Here is a 19,066-nt window from a genome sequence, read left to right as displayed (position 1 = left end):
TAGTAATGTGGGGAAGGCTAAGAGTTTGCAACCCCCAGGAGTCCGCTAGCAGAGGTCACTACACGGGCTGGTTGGGAATTTTTCTACATATTGTTTTTTCATTGAAACATGTCGATTCGTCAAAACCGTTTGCCAAACAACTTGATGAATTCCCGACTGGAAACCACGTGGAGAAACAAAGGTCTGAAATTGTCAACGTGTTTCATTTGGACCCAGTCTGAAATGAAAAATTCCAGTTTCCCACTTCTGAGACCCCTTTTTCAGCTTTGAAATTGCAGCTAATGAGGCTGAGAAGAAGGTTGAAAAATAGGACAAAAAAGTCAAAGTTTAAACAAAACCTATTGAATGACCCAAAACAAACAAAAACTCGGTCTTCAGTGGGCGAATATTTTTGACATTTCATCTAATTCAAGACAGGAAATTTCAAACTCTGGAAAATATCTGTGGGACGGCAAAACTGCTCCTCGCCAAGCTCTAGTAGCTACTGAGGAAGAAGAAACTCCCTGCCCCCAGGGACAGTGTGTGCTGCATCCACAATACCCCCCAAGCCCTTCTGCTCTTGATCAGGGCTGCCCAGTTGTTTTTTCCAGTTTATATGTTGTTCCTTTTTACCCTTTATCAGTGCACCCTTCTGCCAGGGTCAATCATTTAGCAAGGGGCTAGTTAGCCAGTGGTTAGAGCAAGGCACTGGTAACCCAGGACTCCTGGATTCTATTTCTGGCCCTATGTTACTGGTTCTCAAACTTTCTTTTTCGAGGACCACTTGAAAATTGCTGAGGGTCTCGGCAGGCCACTTAATGATCTTTCCAAATGTTGTTTGTACCGTTAGCTAGCTATTGTAAAGCACTTTGGGTAAAAGCGCTATATAAAAACACCCTTAATAATAAACTTTTTTTGTTCTACAAATAAAAGCCCACAACTCATACTTAATATCAGTAGTCTTACCTTTCTAATACAATGGATGTGCCCTCTCTCCCGAGCTGGGGCTGGGAAGGAGGGTCTCTCCCCGGTAGCCACAGCCCTGGAGCTGAGGAAAGTTGCCTCTTTCTCTGGCCGCCGCAGCCCTGCGCATCCCAAATTCCCTCCACCACCTCTTCTGACCCTCAAGGCCACCACCTCACCTTACATGTGCGTCTCCTCCAGGATCCAGGCACGTAATTAGCGGAGCCACGCCTGCATGGCTCCACTAATTAGGGGGGTGGCCCCTCATTCTCTTGTGTGCGGCCACCCAGGTGTGCACCTTAGAGGGAACTATCTGCGGACCACCTGAATGGAGCTCATGGACCAGAGTCTGAGAACCTCTGCCCTATGTGATCTTGGACTCACTGTGCCTCAGTGTCCCCATTTGTAAAATTAGCAGAACAAGCCCTGTTGCGAAGGGCTTAATGGCTTGAAAAGGTGACTTGGAGGTCTATGCAACAGGTTTTAAACATACACACTCCCTTGATCCCCAGGTTCATATCTTGAAAGAGTCAACTGAGAATTCCATGGAGTTTATTGTGCATGGGACCTTAAGAGGAGACCTTGTAAGCTGAGACCTGATCTGCTACATATTGACATTAAAGATCCCAGGGCTCTTTTCAGAAGAGTAGATTTTTTTCCTCTGGTATCAACTAAACTTTTCCCTCCCTCTCTTAGCCTCCTCTCCAGAGGTGGTTGCATTTCAGTGGCACATAGAACTTAAAATGCTTCCCATTCCCAGAGTGCCTTACATATGCGTATGACGTATGGTCAATTACAGGGCGTGAATTTCATGTCAGACCAGGAGAGTTATGTCTCATTCTGGCTGCAGCAGGAAGGACCTAATATACATCTGCCAAAAGAGACTGGACTTTCCTTCTCATCTTTCTTCTTGTGCAAGCAATTGGGCCTGTTTTATCCCCTCTCTGTTATTAGCCTTGGGCTGCTTCCTACCTGTAGCAAGAGAGAATTGAACATATTTGGCGAACTTCCCCCTCTCCACATGGCATTTGTATTTAATACCACAACAGAGCCTGACTGTGTTACTAACTACTCTTTCTCCTGCAGCAAGAGACCCTCTTCACCTTGGTTTAATTATTCAGCTGCACCTCTGTTCCCCTATTTTCCTCTTCTGACGCTCTTGATTTTCCATCAGAGCATCTTGCAAGTTTCACTTAGGTCTTGTCTACACACACAAGCTGTACTGCTTTTACTAAACCGCTCTCGTTAAAGTGATACAACCCCCTTAATGTGAATGCAGCTTTACTAGTACAAAGGTGCTTTATACTGGTATAGCTCTTCCTATGTAGCTCCAGTGATCAAAAGCACCTTTCTGCCAGTATAACCCACGCTAGGGATTGTACTGGTACAACTATTTCCATCCCAACAATCCTCACCACTCTAACTGAAATATCTGTATGACACCAGTATGAAACCAGGGTGTGGACCAGGCTGCACTATTATTATTTACCACTTCTATTGTGGTAGAACCACAGAGCCCCAGTCCAGGACCAAGACCCCAGTGAGCTACGTGCTGTATAAACACAGACCAAAAAGAAGCCCCAATGAGATCAGAGTCAACGTCTGCCTTAATTTCAACCTTGCCTTCATCGCAGTTTTTAGGATAACCAGTCTGGAAATTCTGTCAAGCCCAAAGCCTTTTTGGAAGATGGGATCCTCCAAGGAGTTTATTTTCTGGTTCTTTGGGGTTGTGGCACGTAGTGGGGGGGGGGGCAGCCCTTAGCTTCCCAGGGTCCAGCGATGAAGGCGCTTTCAGCTCTGTGACTACAGCATTACGTTTCAGTTAGATCCTGGGCTACCTTCCAGGTAGCAAACTATAAGCTTTCCTGTTTCTTCTCAGGTGTTAGTCTGGGCTTCCCCTCAGATTGGGTGACCTCTGATGCTGTCACAGGTGTCGAGAGGACACGGGAAGTGACACTGCTGGGGGGGGGGATGCTGCTCAGGTGGACATGGGCAAGAGAGGCTACTGCGCCCTATGCGGGCTCAGGAAAGTTGCTTCACGTCCCCATTGCAGGAGTCACCCCCCAACCCCAAATATGGGGATAAGGAGAGTGTGAAGGGTGAATTAATTCATGTTTATAAAACCTGTTGAAAATGTGAAGCACAGCTACCCTACCGTGTTCCGCTGGGAAGAAGGATGTTGTACGGGCCCCTGAGGTAGTTATTCCTTGCTCCTTTGAAAACTTGTATTTCCACCATGCCAGCCATTGCTATCAGCCCCAAGGGACAGTGGTGTGTCCTACTGGCAAACATCTCTAATCCCACCACTATCCCAGTGTTCTTTATCTATACTGAGTCGTTAGGTCTAGCTACAGACAATGCTGGAGGGAAATCTGCTGCATTCACACCATTATCTTCTGTCTTCCATTGTATACCTACCATGTTTCAAATGCCCTCTGAACAGGGGAGGGCTGAAGATGTCCTAAAAACCCCTCAGCTCCCCCAAAAAGCTTTCAAAGAGATGTGTATTAACTCCAGCACTTCCTTTCATGATGGGTTTAATCATCCCTAGGAAGCACTTTATTACGAAGTTAGCCACAAACCCTTTTAGTCCATTTCCCATACTCCCTGGAGTCCCAATATGTCCTTCCCCTCTAGTCCTCATAGGCACAGCACCTTCCCCTGCAAGCCCAGTTCCCAGAATGCTAACCCATCCTCCTGTAACCACAGTCTCCTACAGGAACCTAGAAAAAGGTCATACCAACAATACAAATTAATAATTATTAACACCTAGTTATTTTCATCAGTCCATCTCAAAGTACTTTCCAAAGGTGGTCAGTATTATTCTCCCCATTTTACATATGGGGAAACTAAGACCTGGCAGGTATAGCAGAGCCAGGAATAGACCCCAGTCTGCTGTATCCCAGCAGTGCTCCACCCACGAGCCTATACTATCTCCAGTGATCCATTTAGTTCAGCAACAGGTCTCCAAGAGTGGACTGTACCTACCAGACGTTGCAGAGGAATGTATGAGAAACACTATGATGGACAATGATGGGCAACCGACCCATGGCAGCGTCTCCTTAACCCCAAGCAGTGAGTGGCTGACTAATGCTATAGACCAGCCATTACAGACAGTGTTCCTATTGACCCAGGCCCTTGAGCTGCAGCCCCTATTGAAAAGGAGAGTATCCACAGCTACATTAGCATAATAATTACATATGGGCTAGAAATCCTCTTGCTTTAGAGCATGCACCAACCACTAGCTGCTTAGGAAGAAACTGCCCCAGTGGGCAGAGGATTCCAGAATTGTCCATTATGAGTTTCTTACCCCTTCCTCTGAAGCCTCTGGCACTCGCCCAGATGTATTATTGATCTGATCCCATAGCAATTCCTACATTTCTAAAACCACAGTCCTCTCCAGACACAGCGCTATTTCTTCTGATTTAAAACAGGGCCTCCTCAGTCATTCCCCAATCGTACAACCCCAGCTCCTAGAACCCGCTCGCTTCACATCCTTTCATATGGCCCCAGCTCCTGTCCCTTGTAATCCCAGCCACATATAGCTTCCTTTATGGCCTCACCCCCGCTAGAGCCCCAGCAGCCCCTTGCCCTGATGGCCCAACCCCCACCTAGGCCCCCAGCAGCCCCTGATGGCCCCACCCCTCTCTAACCCCCCAGCAGCCCCTGGCCCTGATAAGCCCCACCCCCTCTAACCTCCCCCCCACCCCCGAGGAGCCCCTGATGGCCCCACCCCTCTCTAACCCCCCAGCAGCCCCTGGCCCTGATAAGCCCCACCCCCTCTAACCTCCCCCCCACCCCCGAGGAGCCCCTGATGGCCCCACCCCCTCTAGCCCCCAGCAGCCCCTGATGGGCCCTATCCCCCCCCGATTTAGGTCCCCAGCGGCCCCTGATGGCCCCACCCCTTCTAGCCCCTGGCCCTGATAAGCCCCACCCCCTCTAACCTCCCCCCCAGGAGCCCCTGATGGCCCCACCCCCCTCTAGCCCATGGCCCTGATAGGCCCCACCCCCTTCTAGCCCCCCCTCAGCTCCCCAGCAGCCCCGGATGGCTCCGCCCCCCGCTAGCCCCTGGCCCTGATGGCCCCTCCCCCTCGGGAACTTCTGCTGACGGCCCCGGCCTCTCCATCCGCTTCTCTGGGCCGCCCTTGCCGAGCCCGGCCAAACGGGCCAATCGGCGCGCGGCGCCGGAGCCCCGCTCAGCCAATGGCCGCGCGTGCGGCGGCGCCGGCGCCGGCCCAATGAGCGCCGGGCGTGCGGGGCGCTGCCAGCCAATGAGTCTGTGCAGCGGCGCGGCGCGGGCCCGGCTCAGCCATATCCCTCCGCCCGCGCGGCTGCCCGGCCCCTTCCCCCCCCGCTCCGCCTAGTCGGTGCGCGCGCTCCCCCACCCGCGCGGCCCTTTCTCCCTCCGCCGCCCGCCCGCCCCGGGGTCCCCCACGCACCAGGAGCCGAGAGCGCGAGCGAGCGAGCGGGACCCCGCCCCGTGCCGGAGACGCGCCGCCGCCATGGAGCTCATCACGATCCTGGAGAAGACGGTCTCGCCGGGTAGGGGCCAGCACGTGGGGGAGGGCCCGGGGAGCGGCCGGGCGGCGGCGGCCGCCGCCGCCGAGCCCCGGGAGGGCGCGGCCGGGCCTGAGGGGGTGGCCGGGCCTGGCGGCGGGAGGCCGGGCTGGGAGGCGGGCTCCGGGCGAGGCCGGGCGTGGGGCCTGCCCCGGCTGGCGGCGGGGGGCGAAGCCGGCCCTGCAGCGGGGCTTGGGGAGCGGGAGGGGGGGCCCGAGGCCGGGCGCTGGATGAGGGCGGAGGCCGGGCGGAGGCGCTAGGCCGCGGGGAGCCCGTTCGCCCCGCGCCGGGCCGGGCCGGGGGGAGAGGAGCGGGGGGAGGGGCGGGCTCGGGCAGTGACTGACTCCGGCTCCCCCCCCCCACCCCGCAGACCGCTCCGAGCTGGAGGCGGCGCAGAAGTTCCTGGAGCAGGCGGCGATCGAGAACCTGGTGAGCGCCGCGGGGCGGCGGGGTCCCGCGGGCGGGGAGCGCCCCGCCCTGCCCCGCGCAGGCCGAACCGCCATCAAGGGCGCAGCCCAACTTGCCGGCTGCCAGCCGGGGCGGCGGCCGGCCAATGGTGACGCGCCCGGGAGCCGCGCCGGCCAATGGGGGCGCGGAGCCGGGGCGCGGGGGAGGGCGGTAGGCTGCGCGGCGCTGCGTGTGCCGCGACGGGGCCTGCGCTCCATGTGGGGAGACCGGGCTGCGTAGGGTGCGCCCGGAAGAGGCCCTGGAGCTGGGACACCCCCCCCAGCCACCTCCCTGTAGGCCCTTCACTTCCCCTCTGTTCCCCCCGCCCCAGGCAGAACCTGATCCTTCATCCTGCCCCCTTTATCTTGTGCCTGCCATGCTGGGCCTTTACCCTTCTCTGCCTGCTCTCAATCCCCCCCCCCCCCCCCCCATTGCTCTCATGGGCCGGTACATTCCTTCTTCCCTTTGCCAGGCCTTCTGATTGTCTCATTCTTGGCCCCTTCGTTTTCCTCTTTCCTCTTCCAGTGTTTGGATCCTGTTTACCTTTCATCCTAGCCCCCTTTACTCTTAAGAGGACCCTCACTCTCTTCTGAACTAGGCGCTTCTCCCCTCACTTCCCCTCCCCCCCCCCGTCCCCTCCCACTTGTCTGTGGCCCAGATAAGGTGGAGGTAGGGGATGAAGGTGTTAACACTGTTGGGGTCCACTGCCCTGGGTGGAGCTAGAGCAGATTTAGAATGCATTTAAGGGAAACGAAAGGCTCCGGGTCACTTTGTTCCAGAGGGAAAGGGTACTCAAAAATCTGCAAATGACACACTGCCATTAGTGTGTTATGAACTCTTAGTATCGTCTACACATGCACATACTAAAATCAAGGGAGGATTAAGTTAAAAATATGTCCTACCGTTAATGTATGTTGTGTGTGTAATCAAGGCACAACATTACAACCATTACTCTACAATAAGGGTGCATGGATCTTATTCTTAGAATTGCTATTCTGCTTTCATCCTGGAGGCAATCTCTGGTTCTTTGTGTGAGTGATTAAATATGAGTGAATTATTGCATTCCTCTTTGCTGCTGTGAAGGTTAGTTGGCACTGACTTGTCTGATGGATTGGAGGTAAAAAAAAATTGGGTGTTCAATTTTTTGGCAAGCATATACATTCTTTCCTCTCCACCAGCATAAATTGACAGCCTATGCAGGTTATTTGTATGTAATTTAATGTTAAAGGCTTGTGAAATCTGGTAATCAAAGTTGCTTACTGTTTCACATTAGCTCCAATTCTCTGGCTAACTGTTTAATGAATCATTGCCCTCCAGTGAAACTCGAGTTTTTTCTGCCCTTACTTTGGGGCTCTTGCTGAGTCTTCCTGCAATGCTTCTGTGTGTGGAAGCTGTGAGTACACCCCAATTGGGTTTGGGTTTGCAGTCTAGAAAAATTAAATAAGAAATTCTAAATTAGAATTGTGATTTTTGGGCCTAGAATGAATAAAGCTATTGTCAGTAGTTTTAAAAAAAAAACAGCACCTAACCATTTGAGGGAGACAGGTGAGAGAAAATAAAGAACTGGTGACTGCTGGCTACTCTTACCTTTAGTGGATTTTCCTGGCATAGTCTTCATCAGATATATGGCATTTGGGGAGTTGAGCCCACTGTTTCCCCTCAAGGGATGTGTCCTTGCAACACTTTCACTTTCTATCCCAAAAACATTCCTTTCCTGAAAGCTTCCCCCATTTTTAATTTAATCCAGGCTTGCAAAATTTTGTGTCTCAAATATTAATACATTTTTGATGGATAAGTAAACGTAGCTTTTTCATTATGGTAAAAGGTGAACAAGTAGATTTCTTGCCTTGGGCATTGCATTTTTCAGGATATTTTTGCAAGACTGATTTAGCTTAAAATGGTGGTTTTAAACTATATATTTGTTTACAAACTCTGCAGTTTGGGTGTTAAAACAGATTCTTTGATAGCTTATTTAACTTTTTTAGGGGATATTTTGGACCATGAAGAACACACGTTCCTCTGTCCTCACTACCTGCTTAAAAATGGCTGCATAGCTACTTTTAGGTAGTCTTTCTTAGGCCCTGGTTTCCACTAGAAATTTTGTTTGTATTAACTATGAGTGCAGTTGCACCAATTTAAAAGATTGGTTAAATGCTAGTATAAAGTAGAGAAAACCATTTCAGAAAGGCTTGATTCCACCATGTCTGAATCACTTTGGTATGAATTGATATTGAAACCAGTGCAGCTGCACCGAAAAACACATACACAATTTTTAGTGGAGACAAGGCTTTGGTCAGTCTTCGCACAAGAGTCGCACTAATGGAGCTCTTTCTCCATACCACACAAAGCAGAAACGTATCACGTGTCAAGCTGTCAAATTGCGAGTAGTCCAAATCCTAAAGACTTTTTCACTTGTTACCAAAACCAAACAGTACAAATGCAGGTATTGATAAACATACGTTAAATAGCCCTGCAAAAATGATATCTTTGACATTAGAGAAATTGTGTAATAAACTTACTCTTACAGAAATATTTTACTGTATATAAAGCACCTGATTTGAGCTTTTAAAAGCATTAAAAAAATTCCAAAAGGAAACTGGCTTGGTGCTCCCCTTGGAAAAAAGAAATATTTTTTTATTCGATGTGACATTTAAATTCATCTTAGTTTTAAGAACACAGACAGTCCTGGGTGATATAGGCCTTGGAATAGGACCTGAGTGCTTTATTTAAAGGCCTACTTTAAACAGACAATAGGATTGTGAAAGGTATCTGAGTGTCTCAAGTAGTCTGAAAAAAATCCAACAAAGTCACATCTAGTTAGATTGCTTTCCGGTAGTTCTAATTAGAATCTTAACGTTCGTAATCTTGGTATAAAATACAGTCATTGTATGGTAGCAGCAGTATGCTATTGGTCAGATACTTTCCAAATTGTCCAAAGAGTTTTGCTCTTGTTTGGTTGGGTAAAAATTTAATTCTCTTTAGTTAGAAAAACCTAATGGATCGGATTCAGATTAAGAGCAGATTATGTGTTTGTATCCATTGATAAACAAGTTTTCTTCTCCTGACCCAGCCCACTTTCCTTGTGGAACTGTCCAGAGTGCTGGCAAATCCAGGGAACAGCCAGGTTGCCAGAGTTGCAGCTGGTTTACAGATCAAGAACTCTTTGACGTCTAAGGACCCAGATATCAAGGCCCAGTACCAACAGAGATGGCTTGCAATCGATGCCAATGCTCGCAGGGAAGTCAAGAACTATGTAAGTAACTTCTGTACTTCAGTGAATTCCATTTTTGTCCATTCACTTCCAAACAGCTTATCACTTTTCCCACAATATGGCTGAGTAACGAACATTTGACTTATTTCTCACTGTTAGAAAAATTGTTACTTTTCTTACCATTATGGAACAATGAACCTCATTTGTACTTAATACTTTATGTTGCTTTAGCACCTTTAATCTGAGGAGCTGTTTCACAAGCATTAAATTGCAGAACACATCTGAGAGGTAGCTAAAGGATAGGAGAGGGAACAAGTTCACCAACTCTGTAATGCAGCTATCTCTGGGGTAGAACACAGCACTGTGGGGTTTTTTAATTTCTCGTAAACCGAGGTCTAGGGCTGTGTTGCTTTAGTTCAGGGGTTCTCAAACTGTGATATGTGTACCCCTGGGGGGGGTACATGAGACCTCTCTGGGGGGTTCGTGGGAGAGACTGTGTAATGGTGGATTTTATTTATTGCATTTTCATAATAGGCTGCATAGATGAAGCTTTAAAACTCTGGGGGAATTTGCGTTATAAAATACGGTAGTTAATTTATTTCAAGATAGACCAATGAGAACACAGAGACACTGACGTACAGAGCACTCAACTCCAAACACCATACACCACAGGTTCAGTTGCCCAGCAACTGTCCAGTCTAACTGAGCTCGGAATTTAGTCAGGGTTGTTTTGGGGTTTTTCCCCAGTTGTATATGTCCACTGTAACTATCTCTGTATGTAACAGTAAAATATGGGCAAATGGCTAAAGAACAGGTGGTGTTAGGAAGAACACACAATGCATCAGTGATGAGAATGGTGGGGGTATGTGGGCATCTGGTAGATCTGGAACAGGGTATTTCCATAAGAAAAGTTGGGGAACCTCTGCTTTAGTTATTCCTCTCCAGTCTTTGCAGCCTGGTAAGTACTCTTCCCAATCTCGTCGTTGCCGGATGTGTAAAATATGTGGCAAATGTCTACTTCTGATGCTTAAATAAGCAATGTAGGATAGTGCTTAGGGAAGAATAATATGTCCAGCACCCATTAAGATAACGTTAGAGGGTAGGTTTTTCCACCTCTGTTCTGCTACTAGTTTTTCTCTTCCTTACCATGGAAAAAAAGGTGGGATTTGCTGTTGGAGCATGGTGCTTGAAGGAAAAGTTATAGGTGAGGTTTTGGGGCAAAAACTGAGACTGCTTTTGTATTGTGTTAAAGCATTCTTCAGAAGCACATGAATAGCCAGATAGAAAGATTTCTGAATGGTGAACTGTGATTCCAGACTTTTTGGAGGATATAGTTTTCATCACTAGTAATTTACAGATGCATTGGGATTTGATTTTTATTCTTCATACTTGAACAATTTCTTCAATTTTTTTTTAACCGTGTTAATTGTAGCTTCCATTGTGAAGTCTCTGAGACAGGGACAGTCTTTCTGTGTGTACGCTGGGCCTAGCACACTGTGGGTGTTTACAGAATACAGTTAAAATAGTTACCTAAATTCCAGGTGCTGAAAGCTACCGCTAAGTTTTGTAAAGATGTGGAGTGTCTTTGTGATTTGTCAAGCTAAAAGCTATGACCTTTGTCAGAGGAGATGGCAAGAGATTTTAGCTGTGCTAGCAAGTGGTTAGCATGAAGAGACATAATGCTGGCCTGGCAATAATGACTTTCCAACAAATAACTGCTATATTCTTTAATGACAATGGGTCATTTGCTGTCAGCCAGAGTGTCCTTTGTGCTGGTTATCTTTTTGACTTTTGAAGATGTATGTGCACTTGGATCTATGCAGAACTTTATAGTGGGTACATTCTGGATGCAAATGGACTACCCATTCTGCATAATCATTTGTCTCGGATAATTGGTGTCTTTGAATGTTTAACACTTACGTAGTGTTCTCCAGAGTAAGGTTGGATGATTAGATATTGTGTGATGATTTAACTTTTTTCAGTTATTACTTTCAATGGGAGGGGAAGGGGGTAATGCTGTTTTGATGTTTTTGACTTCAGTTGTCAAATGTGTGTCAGGAAATTTAGTAGCTTTTGTTTCTGGTAATAGTATAGTTACAAAATAACAGATCCCTAGTTTAGGAGCTGCAGTGTTGTAGTATATTGAAGGAAACTCATCAGTTTCATTTGCTTTTAATACTGTCCCTCCAAAGAATTAAAGTAATAATCGTTTACTTATTGTCATTGGATCATCTGGTGCAAGTGATCTACTGAGAGAACTTTTTGAGTTAAGATTCCTGATGACTAGCTCTTTCTTAAAAACTTGGAGAATATTCTTATTTGCACTACCCTTTTTCCTGTTTAGAAGTTAAGTGGGAGTTGTGACAGGGCAATTTCCTGTGATATCTTTGGGAGATCTTATTGAACTAAACTTAAATAGCTTTGGAGTCCATTGTATTATGAATGAAAAGTGTATATATTATTGTGAGATTATATGTAACTTATCTGGGGAGGAGACTTGGCCAATGTAAAACCGGAGAAGTGTCAAAGTATTATTTTAAACAATATGCCAGATAAGAAGGAACTTGGGGACAAACAAAATTAAATAGGTTTCCTAGGAGACACCGGGATTGGGTGGGGAAGGGGTGAATGCAAGTTCCCACCTCCAGACCCAACCTTTTGAAGCTACACCCTGAAAAGAACCATTATCTGACTGATAACATGTTCATGGTCTCTAAAGATCAAAGACCCAAGCTGTATATAAAAAAAGATTGAGTTATGAATATGCTTGTTCTGGGCTAAAAGCTGGTAAACCCTTAATAGGATTTAAAGGGCTGATTGCCTGCCAGACCCTTGTTGGAGTTGGGGCGGCGGGGGTGGGGTCATTTCTGGTAAGCTTATTAGCGTATGTGTGGGTTTTTACTGTTTTTAATGTATTTTCTCTGTAATGCTTTCACTTTAAGAATAAATGTACTTGCTTAGAGAGGGCACTGTGGTAACTTAAAACTGGGCAATTACAAAGCCTTTGGAGTGAAAGCAACGTGCAGATGCTGACCAATTAAGGCAGATTGGTTTGCTGGGAAATTCTCAGTTTAGACTGGGGACTGTGCAGCATGGAAGAACACTGATCAGGATGGAGAAAGATGCCTCTCCATCCAAGCGAGATGATGGCTGGGAGCCAAAAACCTAATAGTGGATGCATTTGCTGGATCACAGGGGGGGTGCAGTTGACCTAAACTGTGACAGGAATGTGTTGACCAATTGCTACTGTCTGATTATCAGTAGCCTAATGTGAAATGAGTTGGTGTATCAGTCGCATTTGGCTCCAGCTGGTATTGTGAATACCAAAGATTGAATGGCCATGGAAGCTTTTCCCCTATTCCTAAAGGTCAACTAAGACAATAGTGGTAGGTTGCTTGGGAGAACCTTGCAATACCACCAACATTGCTGTACCTATTGTATGGATAAATGGAAGATCTAAGTATCCAAGGCTGAGTGCCTGCAATTAGTAGAATTTTTTTTTTAAAAAATGGAAGTTATTTGTTGAAGTGGAGAGTACAAAATGTCTTCGCTGCTGAACAAAGACTAGAAGGACTGTTCAGCAAGTCAACCAGTTAGAATAAGCAGAAAGGTCACAATAATTTGTGCCATACTAGTCAGCCAGAAGCAGTTCAGTGCTTCCTATTGGGACAGTTTGACTTAGAGATTCAACTGTAACAGAAATTTAAAATATTATTCACCCCCACTCAAAAATAATCTTCTCATAAGCTGTCCAGTTATATTTTTGATTTGGAATGCCATTTATCCAATTTTTTTGTGATTAATTTTTATTAGTTTTCATAATACAAAGAGGTAAATGACTCCCAGCATATATATGTTTACCAAATGCTGCCCATTTCCCAGGATATCCAATGCAGTTATTCAGCTTTACAACTCATCAAAGCTGCAAGACCAGGCGATAGAGAATCGGACAATATTACACAGGCATAACATGTTAGGGCGGGGGGGAGTAACAATTTAAAAAAACTTACATACACAGGCAAAACGAGGAAGGAGAGGGTGGAGGGGTGGGAAGTTGGAGCGGAAAAAGCCGAGAGGTCAGGTAGAATGGAAGTTTAGCATTGTTTGAGCTATCTCAGCATTCTTTGTCAAGTGTATCAAGAAATGGGGTCCAAATTGCTTCAAATTAATGTAATTCTTCTCTAAGTTGAAAAGCTTTCTTTTGCTGATGATTTTTCTGATTTATAATCTTATAGAAGAAAAAGGGGAATTGTTCCCTTCCTGTTTCATTGCATATGGGCACTCTTCACAGAAAATGAAGGGTGCCTTTGCGAAATGTATGGAATCATGCAGACAAATCCTGCTGCCTGGAGGGGATAAACAACTACCTTGTTAATATAAGGGCAAACTCATTTCAGATGCTGGGGTTATATGCTTGTTTGTAGAGAGAGAGAGACAGAAAATCTACCTGTTTTAATCCATGTTTGTGGGTAAAAATAAAATTGATCAGCTAACTCATGCTAGTTAAATTTGCTGTACTCTCTCCCTCCCTTCCCTTCCCTTAAAGTAGAGATCTTTGATTCCAATCTTCTTATGTTGGGTCTCTGATATCAAATAATCAAAGTGTAGACTATGAAATTGATTTGGAAATATCTGACTAAATTGCTGATGTTTTCTCCACAGGTGTTGCAGACATTGGGTACGGAAACATACAGGCCCAGCTCAGCCTCACAGTGTGTGGCTGGCATTGCTTGTGCCGAGATTCCCATGAACCAGTGGCCTGAACTCATTCCTCAGCTGGTAGCTAACGTTACAAATCAGCATAGCACTGAACACATGAAAGAGTCAACGTTGGAGGCGATTGGTTACATCTGTCAGGATATTGTAAGTGCGTTCTCTTGAATATATGGTATGCAGTGTCTTTTCTCACCCTTTCTCCCTTCTAAACTTGTTTTCTCTAGACAGCTATTTGCAGTCAACTGCAACAAACCCGTATAGGCTGTTTTGTTGCCTGCAGGTTGAGGATGTCTATACTAAGAGTTAGGCAGCAGAATGATTCCCCACAAAACCCACGGATGAGACCAAAGTACAGAGTGGCATCTGAAGGAAGAATTGACCTGGTTTCACGACATAAATCCAGGTCATCTTTACTAAAGTGCAGATTTAATCATGGAGTGTGCATGGTGTTCAGCCTGTGGAGATGGGTGCCATTTTCAGAACCCAGTTAAATGTCCTGATGAGTAAAATGATTACAACTAAGTGGTAAATGCTTACTGAGGTTGTCTCTGGGGACTCGAAAGTCTAAATTATTTCATTATATCATGGGCTAGGTATCTTCTATATATTGACCAAAATATTTTGCTCTGTACAGCACCTTCCTGCCAAGGACCTTAAGAAAACAGCGGTCACAATTTTTGTGAACAACTTGTTTTTAGTATCAAACTGTGTTGTGTATATAGGACAAGTGGCTGATCTGAACTGCACTTAAAAACCCTGTGTTCTGACCTAAGGCTGAAAACAAAAACTGGCTTCCTGCCTGTTTCTGTGTAAATGCCATTGAATGGTTGTTTTGCCCCTTATTACACTTTGGAAAGAGTACAGATGTGCTCCTTCTGAAGTGTAAAGTGCAGTGCATCTAGTTCATCAGAGCCAGAGAAGTTTATAAAAGCAGTGCTCTAGTCAGGCAAATTTTCTGCGTGATGGCTTTCACAAGGAAAGCAGGAGGTCCGCTTTCACTTTTCAGTCTATGGTCAAACATCTTGTCAGTCAGTGTGTAATAGGATAAACATGTTTTCCCCTTCTACTGCTATTCATGCAGCAAGTGGGATATTTTAGGTGGTGTCCCTTTTACAGGAGAAAGGATGGAATATTGGAATCAAAGTTTGGGAAGCTTCCGTGGTAGACGGAGAGGTCTGAAGAACGTGTAATGACTGCAGAAGGCGGGTCCCCTCCTTGAAGAGGAGAGAGACAGGGAGCAGGCAGTGAGGGAAGCCTCATAGGGTAAAGTGAAGAAACAGTATCAGAAGTGTCAGTGAGGACAGGGAGTGGAAGAAACCAACAAAAATAAGGCAGGAGGAGAGACCAGAGGAAAAACAGATTTTGAAAGCGACCTGAAAAGATAAGTGTGCCTCTTGCTGCACTGAGTGTCTGAAGGGTTTGAGTTGCTGCCTGACTGATTTGAATTGAAAACTAAAAATTTTTTCAGTAATAAGTTCTGGGGCAAGTAAACAGGCTTGGGAGGGAAAATACGGATACTGAGATACGTAAAATGAGGAGGTGATTCAAAGTTGCAATCACTACTACTAGAATAGCGGGGCTTCAGGTCAACCATTGTCAGTTACAAATACACCCAGGATTTCTAAGTGCATGTCAGCCGTTGTCTGGAAGACAGCAAGTAATTAAGCTTCACTAATCCATAGTGGATTTTTTGATTGTCCTGGATTGCTGAACAGAATTTTTCCTAACAGGAGTCCCTTTTACAGTTTTGTATTGTGCCTCAATGTGATATTGATAAATCCTAACACAATAGTTTAGGGACCCTTGGGATCTTGCATTCCAGGTACTCATTTTTTCCTGTGGTGTAAGTGATGGTGTTCTGTATTCATCATTTAGTCCCTCCAACCCTGAATGATTAACCTCTACTACCTCTTTTGGTTATAGCTGTCCATCCTTGCATGATCCACTGGCAGTATACCAAACGTGGGCCTATTAGTGACCACTGATACATGCCTCTCTGCTCAAACGGTAATAGAGTGGAAATTGGCAGTTGTTTGACCTCACTATAACATAGCTGAATGAGGCAGTCTGAGGCTTGCTGACTTGAAGCACAGTGGTAATATTTAATATTTATTTTTAATATTTGGCACTAGCGATTCAAACTCTGGAATGCATATGCTGTTCAGGTGCAGCAGACTGTGCTCTCTTTGTTAAGGGTGCACTGCCTCGGAGTCACAGTGAGGTGTTAAGTTGCTCATATTTGACTCCTGGCGTTTCTAGTGAACAAAAGGCCTTATGGCCTTAAAGGACTTGAATTTCCTCTGGCTGTAGAATTCACTGCCAAACCGTACTGGGGGGGGCTTGATGCATAGGGGAGCAGGCACCTGAAAAGCAGAGAAGCAATCTGCTAGCCATCAGAACTTCGCCACTATTTATTCCTTGTTTCAGGACCCAGAGCAGCTTCAGGACAAATCCAATGAAATTCTCACAGCCATTATCCAAGGGATGCGAAAGGAAGAGCCCAGTAACAATGTGAAGCTAGCAGCTACTAATGCACTCTTAAACTCTTTGGAATTCACCAAAGCAAACTTTGACAAAGAGGTGAGTAAAGGAAGCAACGGAATTCTGGGTGCAAAAGGCAAGGAGTGAATCCATGGTCTGTGATGAGAAATCGTGCACCACGCTGAATTTTGCTTGATGCGTAATTCCACTGGAGCTGAGACTTGGGTTCTTGTCTGTAAAATTAAAGTTTTAAAGGCTGCTGTGATGCAGAAATACTGTGGAAGTGTTTGGAGAAGACTTATAAAATGAAAAGGGAGCATCACCAGCTTTTTTGGCTAAATATGGACTGAACTTAGAGCTTAGCCTGTTACACACGCTGTGTCCTAATCAAACACTCTGCAATGTTGTTGTAGCCCAAAAGTAAGTCTACACTACATAATTCATTCAATCTAAGTTACTTGGACATCAGTAATTAAATCACTTTTGCATGTCCACGTTACGCTCCTTGTATCAGTGGTGCGTGTCCTCACCAGGAGCACGTCCACCAATTTAACTGCCAGGGTGGAGCGTTGTGGGACAGCGTCTGAAGGGCAACAATGGTCAGTGTAAACAACAGTGTCTATGTTGACACTGTTGACCTAACTACAGCCATTAAAGCACTACCCCTCTCACGGAGGTGGAGTTAAGTCAGTGTAGTGGGCGAGTTTTATCGGTGAGAGCTACATTTTTAGTGTAGATGCTTACAGAGGTCAACATAAGATGTCTTACATCGACCTAACTCTATAGTGTAGACCATGGCTAAGCATGGATCAGCATTTCCTTTCTAGTGGTGTGGCAGCAATCTAGCTTTTTGACTCTACCTCTGAAATTGTGTGCCCTATTTGGGGGAGGTGGCATTAAAGTAGAGACCTCTGCTAGCATTCTGAGGTCAGTACACCCCTCGTGTTCCTACCATAGAGATTTCATAGAAAATGGAACTAGTAATTAAAGTTGGGATGCTCTCTTAATAAAAGCTTTTCCCTAGTCAACCGTTCAGCGGTTGTTGATTTCAGTTGGTGCCTTAACGTTTGAGCTGGTTGAGTAATCCATTCAGCTTGCATTTGTAGTGGACTTCTGCCCTCTAAATGGGCCTGGGAGTAGTAAATAGAATGTTAAATTATTGTATTCCCGATCTCCTCTTAACCTCCCAGAAAATTAGTGTCCCAGCTAAATCGGCTTTTGACATCCCTTGTAATAATTGCTGGAATAAATCTAGGGGATGACCATAGCTTTTTTTTTTTGTAGAACTTGCTTTCCCTAGTGCTGTGACCTTCTTTTTTTGGGAGGGGGATTAGAGCAATGTACCTACTTGCATGTGACATTCAAATTTGGGATTCACAATTGCAGTGGCCGCTTATCATTTGGAAGTAATTATGAAAACGCTGTGTGGCGAGTGGCTGCCTATATCCTTCCTAGCTCTTGTAGCAATGTAATGTTGGTGGCAATAATTGCTGAGACGATCAGGTGCTCTCTGAGCCAAAGAATTAAAATATAATCCTGTTTGGAAGATTTTTAAACCCTTTTGCATAATTACACTTCTAATTCTTTTTCATTTGCAGTCTGAAAGGCACTTTATTATGCAAGTAGTTTGTGAAGCAACGCAATGTCCAGATACAAGGGTAAGTGATAATATAACATCTTGAACTGTCTGTCGCTGCACCATCCAGTGACCTCTAGAATTTTAAATCTTATATTTAAAGAAATAGTGCTATATGAATAAGTATATAAACTCGTTTTAATTGGGCTGTGGAATAATTTTAATCACTAATAATTTGCCTTGGTATTTGCTTCCCTTTGTTTTAGTCGTGTTCTGTTTGGCTACAAACATGCTAATATTGAGTATTAGTCTCTGAAAAGAGTGTTTGTGATGGTTGCATGAATTCTGCTTCGAGAGTAACGTTTTCTTGACGTGCTCAGAAAAATGACCCGCTTCCTTCTCTGACAGGTACGAGTGGCTGCCTTACAGAACTTGGTGAAGATAATGTCCCTTTATTATCAGTATATGGAGACATATATGGGTCCTGCTCTTTTTGCCGTGAGTACTGTAAATCAAAAATGGAATAGTGGCTTAACTCCAGTGTGCTCATGCTTACAATCCGAGGGACAGGAACCAAGAAAATTGCTCCCCTGTGTCTCCCACTCCAACCCCTGCAGTGCAAGAACTGGAGAGGGAAGAGCAGCCTTCCGCTCATGTTCCCACACTCCCCAATCTGGAAAGAGGGCATCTTTCCTTCCTAGGGTGGGATAGAACCATTTATACATTACCATAATTTGCAGTTATAGTGACTTTCCTCCACAAAGAATGAATCCTTGTACGGACATCCTCTCCTGAAATTATATCTATTTAATTATATCAGTGTTGTAGTGGTCACATTTTACAGATTGAATTAGATGACATGCACCCAAGGTTTTGTAGTCACTGGCAGAGCTAGGAATAGAGCCCTGAACTCCTGATTCTTGGTCCCCCTACTTTAACTCCAAATGTATGGGAAATAGATTTTTTTTTTTTTAATCTGAACATAAAAGCATCTCACCTCTTCACAGCAACGGTTGTCAGCTATGTTCATAGTGCCCCTCCCTCTGTGTTAAGTGGATTGTAAAATAACTAATCCCAAACATAGGTAATCTAAGAAACGTTCAGATACTCTTAGACATTCCTTATGCTTTCCCCAT

At 45.4% G+C, this 19,066-nt stretch overlaps 1 protein-coding gene across 1 annotated transcript in view; it reads left to right on the top strand.

The window, feature by feature from the left end:
- The first annotated feature begins 5,201 nt into the window (after positions 1-5,201).
- The window catches only part of KPNB1 (karyopherin subunit beta 1), a 35,096-nt gene continuing 21,231 nt past the window's right edge, over positions 5,202-19,066 (top strand). The window contains exons 1-7 of the mRNA XM_073326304.1: positions 5,202-5,484; positions 5,870-5,928; positions 9,017-9,199; positions 13,820-14,020; positions 16,301-16,453; positions 17,953-18,012; positions 18,339-18,428. Of these exons, the coding sequence (XP_073182405.1) occupies positions 5,445-5,484; positions 5,870-5,928; positions 9,017-9,199; positions 13,820-14,020; positions 16,301-16,453; positions 17,953-18,012; positions 18,339-18,428 (786 nt within the window). The 5' untranslated portion in view covers positions 5,202-5,444. The remainder of the gene's footprint in view (positions 5,485-5,869; positions 5,929-9,016; positions 9,200-13,819; positions 14,021-16,300; positions 16,454-17,952; positions 18,013-18,338; positions 18,429-19,066) is intronic.

Source organism: Lepidochelys kempii, chromosome 27 (genome assembly GCF_965140265.1).
Source record: "Lepidochelys kempii isolate rLepKem1 chromosome 27, rLepKem1.hap2, whole genome shotgun sequence".
Classification (NCBI taxonomy): Eukaryota; Metazoa; Chordata; order Testudines; family Cheloniidae; genus Lepidochelys; species Lepidochelys kempii.
Note: the sequence above shows the minus strand (reverse complement) of the source record. Positions and strands in the feature narration are given on the sequence as shown.